Source organism: Chiloscyllium plagiosum, chromosome 7 (assembly GCF_004010195.1).
Source record: "Chiloscyllium plagiosum isolate BGI_BamShark_2017 chromosome 7, ASM401019v2, whole genome shotgun sequence".
NCBI lineage: Eukaryota > Metazoa > Chordata > Chondrichthyes > Orectolobiformes > Hemiscylliidae > Chiloscyllium > Chiloscyllium plagiosum.
In genome coordinates this window covers 42,652,904-42,670,946 of record NC_057716.1, presented here as the reverse complement: position 1 = coordinate 42,670,946, position 18,043 = coordinate 42,652,904, and the positions used below count along the sequence as shown (strand labels likewise).

Below are 18,043 nucleotides of genomic sequence, written 5' to 3'. Positions count from 1 at the left end.
TCACCTATATCAATACATGAAGATCCCCTACAGGAGAGTGATCAAACATGGTGACAGCAATTAACACACTAGTCTCAGGAAGTGTGTTTGTTCAGAAAAACCTAACGAATCATGACGCAATGTTGAATTACAAAGCAAGAAGATTCTCAGAAGATTTCACAAAAAGAACAAATTGGTGACTTTTTTGAAGTGAGATGAAGCATTTGAACACTTATCCAAAGTGCAATGAAGTAGTTAAAGACTTAGCAAGGTGAGATGCAGCAAAATATACGCTGAAAGTGCAGCACAATCAGCCCAGCCAAACAGTCCCCATCTCTTCTACAGCCCTCAGATGCTTTCAAAGGCATACATATGGGAGTTGAAGACACACTTTGCAGGTAGGGTCTCCACCTGCTGCTGACAGTAAGGTACCCATAAAGTCTCAAAAACAGAAAGTACTAGAAAAGCTCAACAGGTCTGGCAGCATTTGTGAGGAGGAATCAAAGTTAATATTTTGGGTCCATTGACCCTTCCTCAGAACTCTGAGCTTTTCCAGCAACTTCTGTTTTTGTTTCTGATATACAGCAGTTCTTTTGGTTTTTATTTATCCAATTTGTCTCAGTAGGTTTTCAGTCTTAATGGTGTTTAATCCTTATTTGAGCCCAAAGAGGAACCTGACTATTGAATATGTCCAATCCAATCAGAGGTGTCATCAGCCAGGTAAATTGACAGATTCCTTTATTAATGCTTTATACAGATATGCCATTGGACATTGTTCTATATTGCATAAACTCATTTGTCAATGTAAAGGCAAAAATATAGATTTGTTCCAATAAAATCTCAATGTTAGAGCAAACCACCCAGCATACTATGCAGGCTAAGTGAAAAACACATTATGTGGATTCACACTAATACAATTTCAAGGCTTAATCTGAGCCAATGGGTTGGCCAGGCTGAAAGATGTCCACATCGTCCAACGAAAATCCCACCAACAATTGAAGGAGAGGCCGGAAACCAGATTTTGATGGTGGTATGATGGTGGAAACAAGCTTTAGAAGTGACAGGACTGTTCAATGGGAGAGTCAAATGTTCGCTGTGTGACAGATTTAATAACTATTAGCAACTTTGAAAAGTAAGGTTGTCTTTTCAGAATAATTTGAGAGATCACCCCCACAATGTGGGAACTTGCAGCAGGTTGAACAGTAAGAAGTACTTTCTAGATCACATTGAGGTTCATGACCAAATCAAGGTTCTTGGTCAGTTGCTTTAAATGTTAATATTTTTAATACCAAATTATTCCTTGATTCAGGTTTAATCATAACTGTACTGTCTCCCAGCATAAAGTAGCTTTACACGAGATCTTCGATGAGATCGAGACTCTTGGAGGTGTTAGCCTCCAGCTCTAAGCTGGACCGAAGTGACACTTACTTAAATCGGTTAAAATCACACAACACCAGGTGAAGTCCACTACCACCTGATGAAGGAGCGTCGCTCCAAAAGATAGTGTGCTTCCAATTAAACCTGTTGGACTATAACCTGGTGTTGTGTGATTTTTAACTTTGGACACCCCAGTCCAACACCAGCATCTCCAAATCTTAAATCGGTAAAGTAGTTTGAGAGCTTTAAGAGGTTTTCAGGAACCAAACCAAACGCTTGCTAAGTCACTAGGTTTTTATGTAATTGGATCTTTTGTTTCTCAATTATTTAATAATTTACAGGGATAGAAAATACTTTAGATGATACTAAAATAAGCAGAATATAGGTTGCAATGAAGAAACAAGAAATTTATAATTTTTTTATGGATAACTTAGATGAATGGGCCAAAATTTGGTAGATTAATTTTCATGCAGATAAGTCTGAGGTTATCCATTTTGGTCAGAGCAATAGAAAGGCAATGAATTATCAAAATGGATAGAACATTTAAAGTGCTTTGGCGCATGGGAACCCTGGTGTCCTTGTGCATGAATCACAAAACAAAACAGGACGCAAATAAAACAGGTAATAAGGAAGGTAAATTGAATTTTTACATTCATTTCTAAAGGAATAGAATATAAAAGCAGGGAAGTATTGCTGCAACTGTACAAGATATTAGTGAGACCACACCTGGAGTACTGCATAGAATGTTGGTCTCCTTGCTGGAGGAGGGTTTGTAGTTGCATTGGAGGCAGTTTAGAGGAGGCTCAATTAATTGACTCCAAAGATGAAGAGTTTATCTTATGAAGAGAGATTGAGCAGTTTAGGCCCATACTTTGAGTTTAGAAGAATGAATGGATATCTAACTGAGGTATATAAGATGCTAATGGGGATAGACAAAGCAGACATAAAAAAGATATTTCATCAAATTAGGCAATCTAGAATGAGAGGATATTGTTTTAGGATAAACACCAGCAGATTTAAAACAGAGATGAGGAAAAATTACTTTTCTCATAGGGACCTGAACCTGTGAGCTGAGAAAGCGATAGGTAGATGAAGATGAGGGAGAAGGTGATATGTCGAAGAGGAGGGTGGACCGGATAGGTGGGAAAGGTGATGGACGGGTCTAGAGGGCAATGCAGAGTTGAGGCTTGGGACTGGGATAATGTGGGTGGGAGGAAAATGAGGAAACTGTTGAAATCCACATTGATCCCGTGTGGTTGCAGGGTCCAAGGTGGAATATGAGGCGTTCTTCCTCCAGACATCAGATGGTAAGGGTTTGGTGATGGAGGAGGCCCAGGACCTGCATGTTCTTGATGGAGTGGGAGGCAGAATGAAGTGTTTAGCTATGGGGTAGTGGGATTGATTGGTGTGGGTGTCTCAGAGATGTTCTCTGAAAAGATCCGCAAGCAGGCCTCCTATCTCCCCGATGTAGAGGAGACCACATCGGGTGCAATGGATACAGTTGATAACATTGGTGGAGGTACAGGTAAATTTCTGTCAGATGTGGAAGGACCCTTTGGGGCTTGGATGGAGGTGAGGGGAAGTGGTGTGGGCGCAGGTTTTGCACTTCCTACAGTGGCAGGGGAAGGTGCAGGGGTGGGCTGTGAGTTGGTGGGGGGTGGGGCATGGACCTGACAAGGGAGTTGTGGAGGGAATGATCTCTTCGGAATGCTGATAGGGGTGAGTCGGAAATATGTCTCTGGTGGTGGGGTCCGTTTGTAGGTGGCGGAAGTGGCAGAGGATGATGCGATGTATGCGTAAGCTGGTGGGATGGAAGGTGAGAAACGTCGATTCTCCTGCTCCGAGCTTGGATGCTGCCTGAGCTGTTGTGCTTTCCAGCACCACACTCAACTCTGATCTCCAGTATCTGCATTCCTCACTTTCTCCTATCCCAGAATGTGTGGATGTTGAGACTTGTAGTAAATTTAAGGAGGAGGTAGACAGAGTTTTAACTAGTAATGGGTTGAAGAAATATAGAGCATGGATAGGAAAGTGGAGTTGACACCAAGATCAGATTAGCCACGGTCGTACCAAATGGTGGAACACGCTTGAGGGGCTGAATTGCCTCCTCTTGCTATTAGTTCTTATACGAGTGTCACTGATAAGGCCAACATTTATTGTCCATCCTTCATTGGCCTTATACTAAGTGGCTTGTTAAGCCTTTTCACTGAGAAGTGCAGAGTCAACTCATTGCAGTATATTGTGATGTCAAATGTATGCTGATCTTGGGAAGGATGGTAAATTTTCTTCCCTAAAGAATATTAGTGAACCAGACGGTTCATGTTTATCATTACTGAGGCTAGCTTTTAAATTCCAGATTTTATGACTTGGTGTCACGTTTTTAGAACCCATGTTCTCAGAAAATTAGCTTGGACCTCTGGAGTTATGGTGCTGTGATATTATCACTGCACGCCGTCTCTGTCTATTTGGTGTAGTGCTCTCCATATCAGCAAGATGCTTTTGGGTGTTTGATGATTTCAGCCAATAACCTATAATCCATTCAGTTATGAACTGCCATGCTCAGGTGGTTGTTACATTCAATTATGAGGCTATTTTTTAGCCTGTTCAGAAAGATGTGTCTTTTACCCGTGGGTGGCATGGTGTCACAGGGGTTAGCACTGCTGCCTCACAGCGCCTGAGACCCGGGTTCAATTCCCGCCTCAGGCGACTGACTGTGTGGAGTTTGCACGTTCTCCCCGTGTCTGCGTGGGTTTCCTCCGGGTGCTCCGGTTTCCTCCCACAGTCCAAAGATGTGCAGGGTCAGGTGAATTGGCCATGCTAAATTGCCCGTAGTGTTAGGTAAGGGGTAAATGTAGGGGTATGGGTGGGTTTCGCTTCGGCGGGTCAGTGTGGACTTGTTGGGCCGAAGGGCCTGTTTCCACACTGTAATGTAATCTAATCTAAAGACTGGATGGTATTTTGGAAGATGTCCCACTGAAGCGCTATTGAAGTTCTATGTCAAGATGACTGGATGATCTTTGGAGGAATTTTCTCAGCTTTTCCAAGAATTTGGTCAGTAGTGCAAACTCTCACGAATTGGGTTAGTTAAGTCATTTCCAGAAGGAGAGTCTGCAGTAACCTCTTATCACCCCACTACCTCTCCCCTATCCCACCACCAGCACAGCAGACTTCGATGGCCTGAAAGGCCCACTTCTTCTTAGAGATCTATGTCATATTTTCCTAACCCTAACCATGATGCAGTGTGTCAAGATTCCTCTGACACTTTTCTTGATTAGAGAAAGCTGAATCCTTTAACTAATGAAGTGAGGCTAGTTTGAATGATTAGCAATGCTAATGAGAAAGCACTACATCATGAAGTAGTGATGGAAGTTCAAGTACTTTCAGCTTTATGAGGTATCACACTGAGTTTGTATAAGAGTACCAGGTACAGAAAGCTCTACATGAGCAAAGATGTTTTTCAGCATGAGAATAATACTCTAGTCTCATATGAGAGCTGAGAAAACTCTGCCTAGAGACACTCTCAGATGTGACAAGAGGCAATTCATACATTCGTTAGGTCATTATTTTGCTGAGCACACTTTGTGACAGTTCCAGTTGCAATCCCAACAGCACTGACTGCGAATCTTTCAGTCAAAAGCAGCAATGTCTGAAGAATTTTCATTGATTCTTCACACTCCTTGAGCGCATTCTTTGAAGAAATGAAATCCATTGCCTTCCTAGTCGCTCACTCATCTCTTTGTCAAAGAATTGAAAATATGGGGCAGGAATCTCAAGATATTGCTTTCCTGCTATTGTAATTGAACAATGGTAATCTTCAGCTCTTCTTCAAAGCTGTAATTTTGTCATTCAGTGGTCTTTTACCGTCAGATCTTCTTTTCACAATAGGTATTGTGAAAGTGATAAAAGTGTCTGTTGGAATTTGGGGTCCCCTTCAAAACTGAATTGTTTTAGTATTCCATACTGTTTCCTATTTCCTCATTTAATTGTGTTTCTGTAGTATTCTATGAACACAAAGTAAATCTCTCGTATATGAAAACAAGGAGAAAGTGAGGACTGCAGATGCTGGAGATCAGAGCTGAAAATGTGTTGCTGGAAAAGCGCAGCAGGTCAGGCAGCATCCAAGGAGCAGGAGAATTGACGTTTCGGGCATTATGCGTCAATTCTCCTGCTCCTTGGATGCTGCCTGACCTGCTGCGCTTTTCCAGCAACACATTTTCAGTATATGAAAACAAGGAAAGGTCACAAGAATACTCAGTCATAAAGTTCAACTGAATTGATGTCCAAAATCCATCGAGTGCCACACTGCTCCCTCATTAATGCGGTCTTTGGGAGAATGGCACGGTTATTATTATCACAAGAATAAAGATGGCTACCATAAAATCTGTGAACTAAAGCCTGCAAAATATCAGGAACGAGTACCCCACCATTTCAAATCATAAGGGACAATTCTCCAGGACAGTTTCTGGATTAGTACAACATTCTCATTCATCATTGGTCATTTATTTCTTTGTCAAAATAAATAATGTGTCATTTTTAAACTGCTGCTTCTTAACAAACTCAATAAATCAAGTGAATATTGCTTACAAATGGTCAACTGGTGATATTAGTTAACTGTAATCATGAGCCCCTACAAAATTAATGTTGGTGTCCTGTCAAGCAGAAATTGTACCCTCTTGATGTGTATCCCTCTGTCTTCAGCTTGACACACATTCTGGCTGACATCAGTGTTCTCAGTGCTATGTTCATTGGAATATTGTTATGATTCCTATTCTCTTCAGTTCAGCACCTGACAGCATGATTCCAGGCCAACTTTCCTTCAATTGTTCTCCTGTATCATTCTGAATGAACAATTCAAGGAGAAATTGTGAGATCTCCTCAATATTTATATCTGGAAAAGTGGCCTTTGGGTAAGATGGTGGTGTGGTAAACATGTTTAGTTTTAATGAGAATATCTTTAGTTAAATTTTCAGTCCCTGATGTTACGGGAGTGATTTTGGTTACAAACTGGAAGATGTGGCATAGTGGGAAGATGTAATGATACAGTTTGTTGTTGATTATGTAATAAGCCTCCCAGGTAAGCAGTAATGTCACTCTAATGCCAGTGTCTTAAATTTTCAGTGGAATATTGAATTCTGGACAGCTTATAATGTCCTGCTCAGTAGCTTCAACATCAGGGGTGGTTGGTTTAGCTCAGTTGGCTGGATGGCTGGTTTGCGAAGCAATGTGATCCCGACAACATGGATTCAATCCTCACAATGGCTAAAGTTACCATGAAGAACTCTCCTTCTCAATCCCCCTTGCCTGAGGTGTAGTGGCTCTCAGGTTAAATCACCACCAGTCATCTCTTTCTAATGAGAAAGCAGCCCTACAATCTGGTAGGACTATGGCAACTTGACTTGAGTATTAACATCAGGTATAGTTCAACAAGAAACATGGCTGTGTTTGCTGATACCAGCCCATGTACATTACACACTGCTTTAAGTTGGACATTCACATATAAATAGTCTTGGGAGGGTCAGAGGCACATCAATACACAGACAGGAAGTAGGTAGAGAATGCAGCTTGGTACTCAGGAGAGAAATGGGATGTGATCTGGGAGAGTGGGAATGTTGTAAACGAGAACCAGTTGCCATGGGCCAAATAAAGCTGTGCATCCAAGGCATCTCTCTGGCTCCACAGAAAGGTAAACTTCAAATAAAAACTTCTTTTGTTGGTAACAGTTCTCAGCAGTCTTTTTAAGAACGAATGGATAAGCCTTGTTAGGAACCGAAACAATGAATGTTTTAGTGCCAATGAATTTCTTTAAAAGAAGCTTAATCAGGTATTAAGCTTCTACGTTCATATATCAAGGGGGTCTAATTTTAGCTTCAAGTGGCCATCAAGAATATTTGGATGGTCTAGTGCTCGTACAGGCACAATTCATATATGACATGTTGGTCCTTAAACTGCTTCCTTTTGCCTGCTTTCCACCCAGAATATGAGCTCTGCAAGAACCAATACCCCCACTTTAATGTTAGAATGATAAAGATACCCTTTTAAAATCAGTCTTTAAACAGTACCATGAATTTCCTTTCTCAAGGCTTTCCATATAACTTTAAAAACAGTCATCAGCTGACAGAACAATGCAAATATCAGTTATATGGAAAGAAGAGCAGTCCAAGATGCTTAACTTTAGTGACAGAAGTTTGCAGGTTTAAGTAAAGTGAAAATTCGTCAGGTTTGGCAATCTGCAAACTCCTCATCCATCACAATGATGTCTTAAACCAACTGATTTTATTTTTCAAAACTCCGTTTTTTGTACTAACCTCATTTATTTCTTCCTTCATGGTACAATAATGCAAATTTGTTTCCAGTTTTTCTCCATATTGATCTGCCTTTGCACTCCACTGTGCACTCTCACTCTCTAAAGCTTTCACTTTGTGCTGCAGGGAATCCACTGAAGCCTCAATGAATCTCTACTCAAAAGAAAATGATCAAAGGTAAGCCACCTAGAGTTAAGATACCCTTATATGTGTCAAAATGGAAAATTTTCTGTACAATCTAAAATTAACTCACAGAATGCTGAGTAATGGAGATGATATCCATTGCTAATGTGAGGGACAATTTATACAAATGGCTCACATGTGACTGTTTTTCTCGATGGTGACTAAGTTGCATCTTTGCTTCTCTGCTACTGTCGGATATTGTTAACAGTTCTGGATATCCCAGCTCTCCGACCTTCATCATGTCCTCAAGCTGAAATTTTTAAGTGATAACAAAAATCACTACATAAACAACTTATACATAAAACACCACCTGTAATGTAATAAAAGATACCAAAGGTAATTCACTGGAGCAGTTCGAGAAAAAAAGTAAAGTCACATAAGGAAATGTTTGTGCAAAGCCTTGGTCAGCGAGGTAGGTTGTAATATCTTAAACCCAAGGAACCCAAGGTAGGGAGGCAGAGGGATGTATGGAAGGAATTACAGCATGAGCAGGTGAAAGTACAGTCTCCAATAATGCAGTAACAAAACTATGGGATGCTCAACAGGTTAGAATTAGAGGACTGTTAATGTGTCGGAGGAATACTTGTCTGGAGAAAATTGCAGTAATAATGAGGGGAGAGACCATCGATAGATTTGAAATTAAGTATGAGAATATTAAAAGGTGAGTTTTGCTTAATTGGGAACCACTGTAGGTTAATGAGCACAAGATGAATGAATAGACTTTATTGAATTGGGATTTGGGCAGCAGAGCTTTGGGTAATATCAAATCTATGGAGAATATGAGAGACTAACCGAGAAAGCAAGAAATATTAGTAATAACAATTTGGAAATAGAACTAATCTAATTATTATGATGTTATTACTTGGATCGAAGACTGACATTTGATATTTAACAAGGTGATGGGTGGAGAGAGAGAGAAAGGTGAGGTTGGGGCCTCCCATGGACCATAAATGAAATAACATAATTTTGCTGCCAATAGCTCAAAGAGTGAGACCTGATGTGTTTCATACTTTGGCATCACCCCCTGCCCAAAGTAGAACCAATTTGACACAGACAGGAAAAGCTCCTTAATTCAGAATCAATAAGATTTTTATAAGGGAGATGGAAAGATGAGGAAATCCTGGGATGCATGAAAAGATCATCTCAAACTTCAGTGATGCCTCCCACGACAGTTTTGTGAAAGCTGTCGGTGAACAGCTGCAAGTATTTTTGTCAGAAGACTGGGGAAGAGGCTCTCAGTCATAACCAAGAAGACATGGCTAGAAATGGCAGAAACAGGGTGACCGATGAGTTGGTGACAAGGCCTGGATTATAGTGCAGAAGGTTACTGAATGACTAGATGTGGTCTCCAATAGTTAATGATGTTAGAAGTTGGCATCTGTGAATCTTGTATTGAATGAAAAGTGTCCATTGAAATCAGAGGCCATGAATAGGGCTGCATCAAGCGCCAGTGTTAGCACTCAGTCAACCTGTATCCATGGATGAATCCTGCATTATGATGGCTGTCGAGAGTGTAGTGCTGGAAAAGCACAGCAGGTCAGGTAGCATCTGAGGAGCAGGAGAATTGATGTTTCGGGCAAAAGCAATTCATTATGTCCTGCATTATGATGGCTGAATGGCCCCCTCACCTTGGCACACGATACATTTACAGTGGCTTAGAGTGAACAGCACATAGGCAGCACAAGACAGCAGTGGCATTTTCTATGTTTCTGCTTGCAGGACAAACATTCTTGGAATGTCAGGGTACACCAACAACCAACTGTTATCAACGTAGTGAAACTAATTGAGGAGGAGGAGGCCATGCGGCCTGAGTCTCTGCAGGACAGCATGTCACAGAATGAAGCAGGTGTAAAGAATGCAGTTTTCCAAAAGACTTTGATCCATTGCTCTGACCTGCACCACCACTGCATGCCCCTCATTAATGAGAGGCTGGTTGAAGAACCAAATACTTCACTTTAATATTCCCACTCAGTCTAGCAGCAAATGAGGGATAGGCCAGTGATACAGCCACATCAGAAAGCTCAGAGGATGGAACAACAATGGAAGACACGGTCACATCATTTCTGTGCGTTCTTCACCAATACAGATAGGCACACAGATATCAATGGGCTCTGTTACATGTTTAGACTGGTAGGCACAATTTATTCTAGATGGCTAGTGGAGTCAGTGGTATCCACACCCTTTGGAGAAATGTAGGAGATGCCCAATGATGCTCCTTTCCTTACAGATGGTAAGGCTCAGGTGCCATCTGCAAGGTAGCAGAAACCCGAGGTGATGCATGAAAAGTGTGAAGACCTGGTTCCAGTTCCAGAGGCAATGTAATCCCCATACAAAAGCAATGGAGGAGTTCATCCATGACATGTGTGACTCCACATTTCTGGCATGTGAAAATGATGATCCTCCTCCTCCTCCTCCTATAGGGATGTGGCTCACTTGGTGTTTTTCTCCGGGTCCAATGCTACTTCCCATAGAATGTCAGGTTGTACAGTGCTCAGTAGCTGACATTCATGGAGGAATACCTCTGAAGCTTCCACATCTACTGAGGCATTGGTAGCAGGCCTATGTAATCATGAGACAGCAGTTATATATGGCTTCTGCCTGTGTGTGGGGTTGCATACTGAGCTCAGATGTCACGACTTTACTAATTAGCCCGTATCCCCAGGATCCAGGCATAAAGATGTTCAGGTGGTTTGAAGAGCTGAGGCAGTTCAGTTGGGATTAATTAAGGACAAGGGTGCTGTAGCAGCTTTCTGGAAACCTTGCACACATATGCTGAAATCACTGTGGTCACACACAACCAGGCTATCAAGTAAAAATACTTATTATTCCCAAAGGCTACAGTGAGGACGGAAACTTGAAGCTATGTTGAGTGTAATCAATGGACTCCTGCACTTGGGAAAATCCAGACGTGGCCCTGAACTGGACTGTCTTCTCAGCCTGATTACCATAGTATATTGATCAGTCCAAATCTCATGGTATCCATGACCCTCATTTATGCAGATGGGATGCTGACTTAGAGATGATTTCTGGGTCAATCTCTTGGCATAGAATTTGACAGCCAATCTTGTCTGAAAAGCAAAAGGACCTGGGTATCTGCCATTCCCCGGTGGTCTCAATTCTTCGTCCGCTGTTCCCCACAGTTCCACTAGGACTTCATTGAAAAAGTGCAGTCTGTGCAGACACTGGTGCTCAAATATTCCAAGGTAGCCCAAGCCTTGCTCTTCCTATTGAACTGGGTAGCACCTTCTGCTGCCAGGCTGCTCTGGTTGCCCAGTCACCCAGCTCCAGTGGCCTTCTCTGGCTGCAGGAGTTCCTCTGCCTACTACACAGCTGCACCCTGTAGCTGTGTCCCTAACTATAGACTACTGTCCTCCTCACTGGGTGAGTCCAAACCTGAAAATGCTTCGCCTATGGCCAGATGAAATCTCAGTTGCATTGAGGCTCTGACTGCCCTTTGTCCTGCTCCAAGTGGCTTAGGTCTTGGGAGATACTCTTCCAGCCTCGGCGAACCACCTCGGTATTGCCCTCTGCCGAGTCACCAGCCATGACACATTCTGGCTTGTATAAGGATACGTGTTGCAGACAAGATCACAGACCTGGCATTTTTCCTTCTGAATTTGCTGGTTGGGTTTTCATCTTATTGCTTTTGGTGACCCTCCATCACTCCCTGCTTCCTGTGTGCTCCTGGAAGGATTGTAAATTTTACCTGGTAAAATCAAGCTTTATTTATAAATGCCTTGCTGCCTCCATTCAATCTGTCATCAATCCACTGCCTTTGTCTTGCCTTTGGCAGAAATGGCCATGGGCCTGAATAGATGAGGTGCCTGACTGCCATAAGGTGGAATTTTAACCATGGCAATGATGGAACTGAAAGTGGCTGCCATTTCTGCTTTCTTTCTTCTTCCTGATATCCACAAGATTCCAATTAAAGTTTAAAGTGTCAGCAATGTGTATGAGAGACTAATATGGAGAGATCTCACAATAACTTTACAGTGGTGAAACAAAACAGCAATTCTGAGGAGATTTGACAGGCTGGATGTTGAAAGGCTGGTTCCTCTTTTGGGAGAATCTACAACGGTCATAATTTAAGAATAAAGGGTTGCAGGGAAGAGGAATCATATTTTGTCTCAGAGGGTTGTGTCTCTTTAGAATTATCTTCCTCAAATGTAGATAGATTCTTGATTATCAGAGGGATGAAAGATCATCTGGAATATGCAGGCATTTAAAATTAAAATCAGATCTTATTAAATGGTGAAGCAGACTCAAAGAGTTGACTGGCCTACTCTTGTTCCATGTTCATATGTACAGAGCATTCTGATGGGTGGCTCTGAGACACAGCCATGATTTTCCTGCCAACCTTGATTATCAGAGGGATGAAAGATCATCTGGAATATGCAGGCATTTAAAATTAAAATCAGATCTTATTAAATGGTGAAGCAGACTCTGATGGGTGGCTCTGAGACACAGCCATGATTTTCCTGCCAACTGAACTGTGTGTCGCATAAGGCCAATTGAGAACACAAAGGTGGAATCAGTGCTTCTCAAATGTAAATTTCATTTGGAAATATTTTAGATTGTTTTCACTTTAATCACCTGTGCATCACCATTATTTGGTGAGACCAGTTTAGACAGAGAGCTCAGTCTACTGACGCATCTCCTATTTGGCACACATTGGTGATTATAAGGAAATTAGGGGCATTTTGTATTGTGGAAGCATTCACATTCACTCTTTACTGAATATTCATGTTAGTGTTTTACTGGCTACTCTGTACAATATGGCTGAACTTGCACACTCAGGTGGTTCTCTCTTCTTTGCATTATAAAAGATATTGTCAAAGATGACTCTCACGTGAATTTTTGAAATGCTAGTGGTGGGACATGGAGTATTAAGAGTTTCAAAGTGGTGAGTTGCTTTGATTAGGCAGGATGGGAAATTTTGATCTCTCAATGAATGGTTGCGGTGCAGGGAGAAAATCAGCAGTGTGTCTGCCGCATGTCAAGTATTATACCATCTTATAACGGGTTTATACTTGTAATACATTTGCCATGAATAATCATTAACATGAAGTAGCTTTCAATTTTTCAGGACAAGTATAGCAGATGCTCTCCATAGGCTTGGGAATGTAATATCCTCTTATGTAGAGTCATCTGTCATAAATCAGATCATGCAGGAATGGTTGTCTGGATTATGTTCCACAGGAAACATTGCAAAGCTCCTTTAGTTCAGTAGGCCAGATGGGAATGCACCCTTCACTGGCATGAGTGCAACAAAATGCTAGCAGCTAACAGCATTAACGTGGATGGAAAATCTGTGGCATCACTAGATCCTGTACAAATGACAACAGGCACTGTTTTAAAATAAGACCAAAGCAACTCCAGCAAAAGGCATATTGTCACTGTTGCAGTTTTTTGCAGATACATATTCTGCATTCAATAGACGTTGCCACTGCCTTGAACAGTCAAAGATCTGTGGCACTTTTTCTACCACAGATGGTCTGGACTTAGCAGTCTTTGGTGAAATGTCAATCCTTAACTGCTAACCTGGAAGAAAGCCTTGCTGCCAATCTCATTGTGCAATGATTGTGGAGCTATTTAATGGGGTTGTCAGCACAGAGCAGTAGTGATGATGTCAAGCACTCCAAGTAGTCAATTGTATCAAAGAGTTTTCACAAATAGCTGGCCAGGAAATGGATTGCACTGGAATGAGCTCACTTAAAAAAAAACCATCCAGGAATATAAAGACTAAGACATCTATAGGGGGTAAATGTAAAGACTGAAATATCAGAAAAAAACTAAGTTTTTTTTCAAAATTTGCTTTTAAAAATGCAATAATAATCTTAATAGTAATGTTTAATAATATGCCACAAAATTATATATAGTGCACAGCTGCAGCTGTTACTCAAATTGCCAATAAAAACCCAGTTAAACAGGAGTTGAACAGGAGTTGGGTAAGTGGGAGTGGGGAGTTGGTAACAGTGCAGCCTATGCCAAAGCAGTTCATGACAGATCACAGCTTTGGAATTTCTGTTTTAACCCGTGCTTGTGCTCGGAGCTGGACATGCAAGGATCCAGAGGCTGGGTGCTGCCTGCTAACTGCCACAAAACCCTGCAAAATCCAACTCCCAATAAAGTAGAATCATCTTCCTATTTTTCAAAGGTCTGTCAATATATTTTCCTGCAGAAGGTTTCAGAGGTGTAAATGTAATGGTAGCAGAACTTTTGCAAATTTTCAGAACAAAATATAGACAGTAAAATGAACTTGTAGTTTTGTACAAAGATTTGCAAATCCAAAAAATAAGCCTCGTTGAACAGTAACAATTTGCATTTTTGCTTTAGTGTAATAAAACACCCTCAAGTGTTTTTGCAAAAGCATTAACTAACAAACTTTAACATCAAGGCAATGAAGGAGATATTAGAGCAAATGACCAAGAATTTGATAACAACGCAAATTTTATGAAGCATTTTAAAGGAGGGAGAAACAGATTAAGAAGGAGAAGGTGAAATATCCAAAACTTTGGCCTTGAACAACTGAAAGTACAATTAAAAATTGGGATTGAGACTATCGGGATAAAAGGACCCAGTAGCATTGTTGGAATGAAAGACATTAGAAAGTGTAGGGAGAGCTGAGGCCAAGGAAGAATTGCAAAAGAACGGGAATTTTAAAATTGGATACTGCCACTTGGGGCAAATTGGGATACCGACAATAAAGTTATGGAGTGTGGAACTTGGGAGGGTAGCTAAGATATTGTTGGAAAAGTCATTTTTAGGGGAAACAAAATATGCTGTTGTCAGTGATGAGATTGTTAAGTGGCCAAAATATGAATAAAATTTTATTGACCTACTCTGAACTACAATGTCAAGCTGTCCTTGCCTAATCCAAGGACTTAAAGCATTGTATTCAGACTTTAAATGTCGACTAAATAAGCATCTGATCTCAGTATGGCCTGCTCTCTTTTGAGTAATGACAGTGTCTTAACATGCCATTAGTCATAAATATATTGCACATTCTATATTTTATAAGCTTTACGTTTTGCTCTTCCTCATGGAACTGTGGCAAGCTTAGTTACCCCAAATTAGAAATGCTGTGTCACCAGAAGAAAGCATGTGCTCATTCTCATGGGCCTGGATGTTGCACACAGTGGCAAAGCAACAGCAGTTGCCACTAACTTCTTAAGAAACCCATAAAGATATAGCCAGCTGGATTACATGGATTCAGCAGTGTTTGCTGTTACTTTGAACTGAGGCGATCTCCGGAGGATCACCAACAATTGTGTCATCAAACAGGGTAATCACATGAAAGAATACACATGAACATACAAATTAGGAGCAGAAGTAAACCATTCCCATGTTTTTACTCCTCCTTACAATAATTTACTTTCTGGTACATTTCTCAAATGGAAAGATATAGCTCCATAGTTCTCTTTATCCTATGATTGTGAGCATTATTTCACTAATATTTTAATGCAACTATACTAATCTGAAAGAAAAGAATGAAACATTCATAACATAAAAGTTAAATTAGAAATGTGGTGACATTTTAGAATAGAATATATTATATGAAAGCTATATTATATGAAAGGTGTAATCAATTGCTAACATTTGAGTTCATTAAAATTAGACCTGGGATAAAATAACAGAAACAAAAAGTACACATACACCTTTAACAAGGGCATGTTAAATTTTTAAAAGTTTGAACACATACCTCTTCAATGGTCTTATGAAATTTAACTGTCTTAAGAAAAATCGTTTCATATTCCTTTATTTTATCCTTAACTTGTTGATGAAGATTTTGTAACTCCGTGACTTTTTCATCTCTTTCCTTTAGGGAAACACCTTTCAATGCCAAAAGCTCAGCTATTGCTATTCTGTATTCCACCTCAGCATTCAACTGCTAGAGATAAAAAATAAAAATAGCAAATCAGAATTAATAATTCATGCCAACTTGCAGTGAATTACCACATTACAGCCCAAAACTAACCTTTGATGATAATTTCATAATGTTTTAAGTTTTGATCTTATGCTTTTAGGCATTATGTTGAAACTGTGTTTCACTAAATACACATAACATCACTTACAATTTATGTGAGATGTACATGGTGACATCAGATCAAAATTTTACTTTAGTATTCATTCAAAATGAGTCAAAAATTAATGACAAAACCTGAAAATAAATGATAAATACACCCAAATATATGAAAATACTTCTGTCTTCACTACTAACCATTTGGAATAATCTCTAAAATCGATTACAAGATATTTGTGGAAGAGGAAGATAATTCAATCCATCTTAGTTTATCCTCCATAAAAGGCCGTAAAACTCCCCATTGCAGCATCCACCTGGTGCTTCAACAATTTCAGAGTTTTCACCTCCATCATTCGATAAAAGGATTAATTCCATGAATTGATCATACACTTTATGAAGAAAAACTTGCTGAAGCCGGTTTAAAATTGCTTTCAGCTAGTGTCAAGAAATGTTAAACCATGACCCTGGTTGTCCTTTTGGGTAGCCATAAAAAAAATCCACCTTCCACTATGAAGAACAGCAGCAAATCTTCGAGGTATCGTAGTTAATATATTTCCATTTATCCCTCAAACACTGTCACTAAAACAGGTTCTTTGGTCATTTATATCATTGCAGTTTCTGACATCTGTGGTCAGGTGAGCCATGACTTCCAGGTTTGTTACAGAAATATGAGTATTTTTTCATAAGCATGGTTAAAAGCTCAAAATGTGGAAGCGAAGTTTAAAGCCAGTGGAATCTGCAATTTGTAAACTGCGGAGCTGGAATGGACATTGGACAATCAACTTCCCACTGAAACCAGACAGGCCTGGAACTACCTGGCCAGGTGCTAATGATCACTTGGTTTCAGAATAACCTGCTATTTACACCCCCAGTAAAGCTGCTTTGTTAGAAAGAAGTTACGCAGATTTAGTGACACCCAACTCAGCAGGAGGCCAAAGGCAACGATGGCACTTGATAATTGAAGGTCCATAACCACGTTCTGTGACCTCCATTAGATCTTCCTGCTCCAACTTGAATCTTCAATGACGATGATAAATTGGGGATAAATGGGGCATACTGGAGTGTCAGCTCACTCTGCTCTTGCACCTTCTTCAACAGAGTCTCCAGAGAGAACCTTCGACTGGTAATGAAGCTGCATGGCATCTCCAGCTCCTTGTACCTCGTGGCAAACATCATCAGAAAGACCAGAGCCAAAGAGACCACCTTGGTGAGATGACCCAAAGACCAGAACCAGCCCTAGATGAGAGGGGAAGCCCAAACCAACAACTGCAGATTTTGAAACATCAGCCAACCCTCATAGACAGAGGAACAACCTATCCCAGGCTTATTGAACAGGTATTTCCAGTCCTTTCAGACAAGCAGTTCAAACAAAGTGGTAGAGACATGTGGACAGGATGTAGAAAGTCCTCAGAAATGCGTGTCGGAAGTACATAGCTAGTGTAGATTTAAGACTTTTTACTGAAGAATCCTGTGATTGATAGAGTTTAATTAAAGTATAATAGTAGAGTCTGATAAATGTAGGAATAAATTACTGCAGATGCTGGAATCTTGCTATGATGAAGAGTCATCTAGACTCAAAACGTTAACTCCCCATGGGTGCTGCCTAACCCACTATGATTTCCAGCATTTTTTTGTTTTCAGAGTCTGATAAATGCAGCTTTTCCTGAATAAAGTTTTCAATAAAGTTGTGTTAGCCCTTCCCTTGACTCTTATCCCCTCTGTCTGTCTCTCTCCCAAGTTAAAAGGATAACTGCAAACTGGCCAAGGTTAGCAAGGGTACATTTACCCACATTACACGGCACAACACATCTTTCTTCAGACCTCTTACACTGGGGGTGAGAATTTACTGTCAGCAGCACTTTCCCCATGAGTCAAGAGTGTGGTACCGAAAAAGCACAGCAGGTCAGGCAGCATCCGAGGAGCAGGAGAATCGATCTTTCGGGCAAAAGCCCTTCATCAGGAATGAGGGCACTTTCTCCATGCCTCTCTGCTGTGCTTTGGCATTGTAACCATTCTTTATATATGAGCTTAGACACTATTCTGGTTATCCAAATTGTGAAAGATTGTGTAAACTTTAGATTACATTAGATTACATTACAGTGTGGAAACAGGCCCTTCGGCCCAACAAGTCCACACCGACCCGCCGAAGCGCAACCCACCCATACCCCTACATTTACCC

General features: G+C 40.7%; 1 protein-coding gene and 1 long non-coding RNA gene across 3 annotated transcripts in view; one reads left to right on the top strand and one right to left on the bottom strand.

Annotated features, from left to right (window-relative positions):
• ccdc141 (coiled-coil domain containing 141) overlaps positions 1 to 18,043 on the bottom strand; it is a 134,085-nt gene that overhangs the window by 35,446 nt on the left and 80,596 nt on the right. For both annotated transcript variants that reach the window (XM_043693516.1, XM_043693517.1), the window contains exons 15-17: positions 15,544 to 15,732; positions 7,912 to 8,091; positions 7,662 to 7,811 (exon numbers count right to left, since the gene is read on the bottom strand). In XM_043693516.1, coding sequence (XP_043549451.1) covers positions 7,662 to 7,811; positions 7,912 to 8,091; positions 15,544 to 15,732 — 519 coding nt within the window. The remainder of the gene's footprint in view (positions 1 to 7,661; positions 7,812 to 7,911; positions 8,092 to 15,543; positions 15,733 to 18,043) is intronic.
• Positions 7,783 to 18,043, top strand: part of LOC122551508 — an 11,127-nt gene continuing 866 nt past the window's right edge. The window contains exons 1-2 of the long non-coding RNA XR_006312119.1: positions 7,783 to 7,835; positions 16,963 to 17,199. This is a non-coding gene — a long non-coding RNA (uncharacterized LOC122551508). The remainder of the gene's footprint in view (positions 7,836 to 16,962; positions 17,200 to 18,043) is intronic.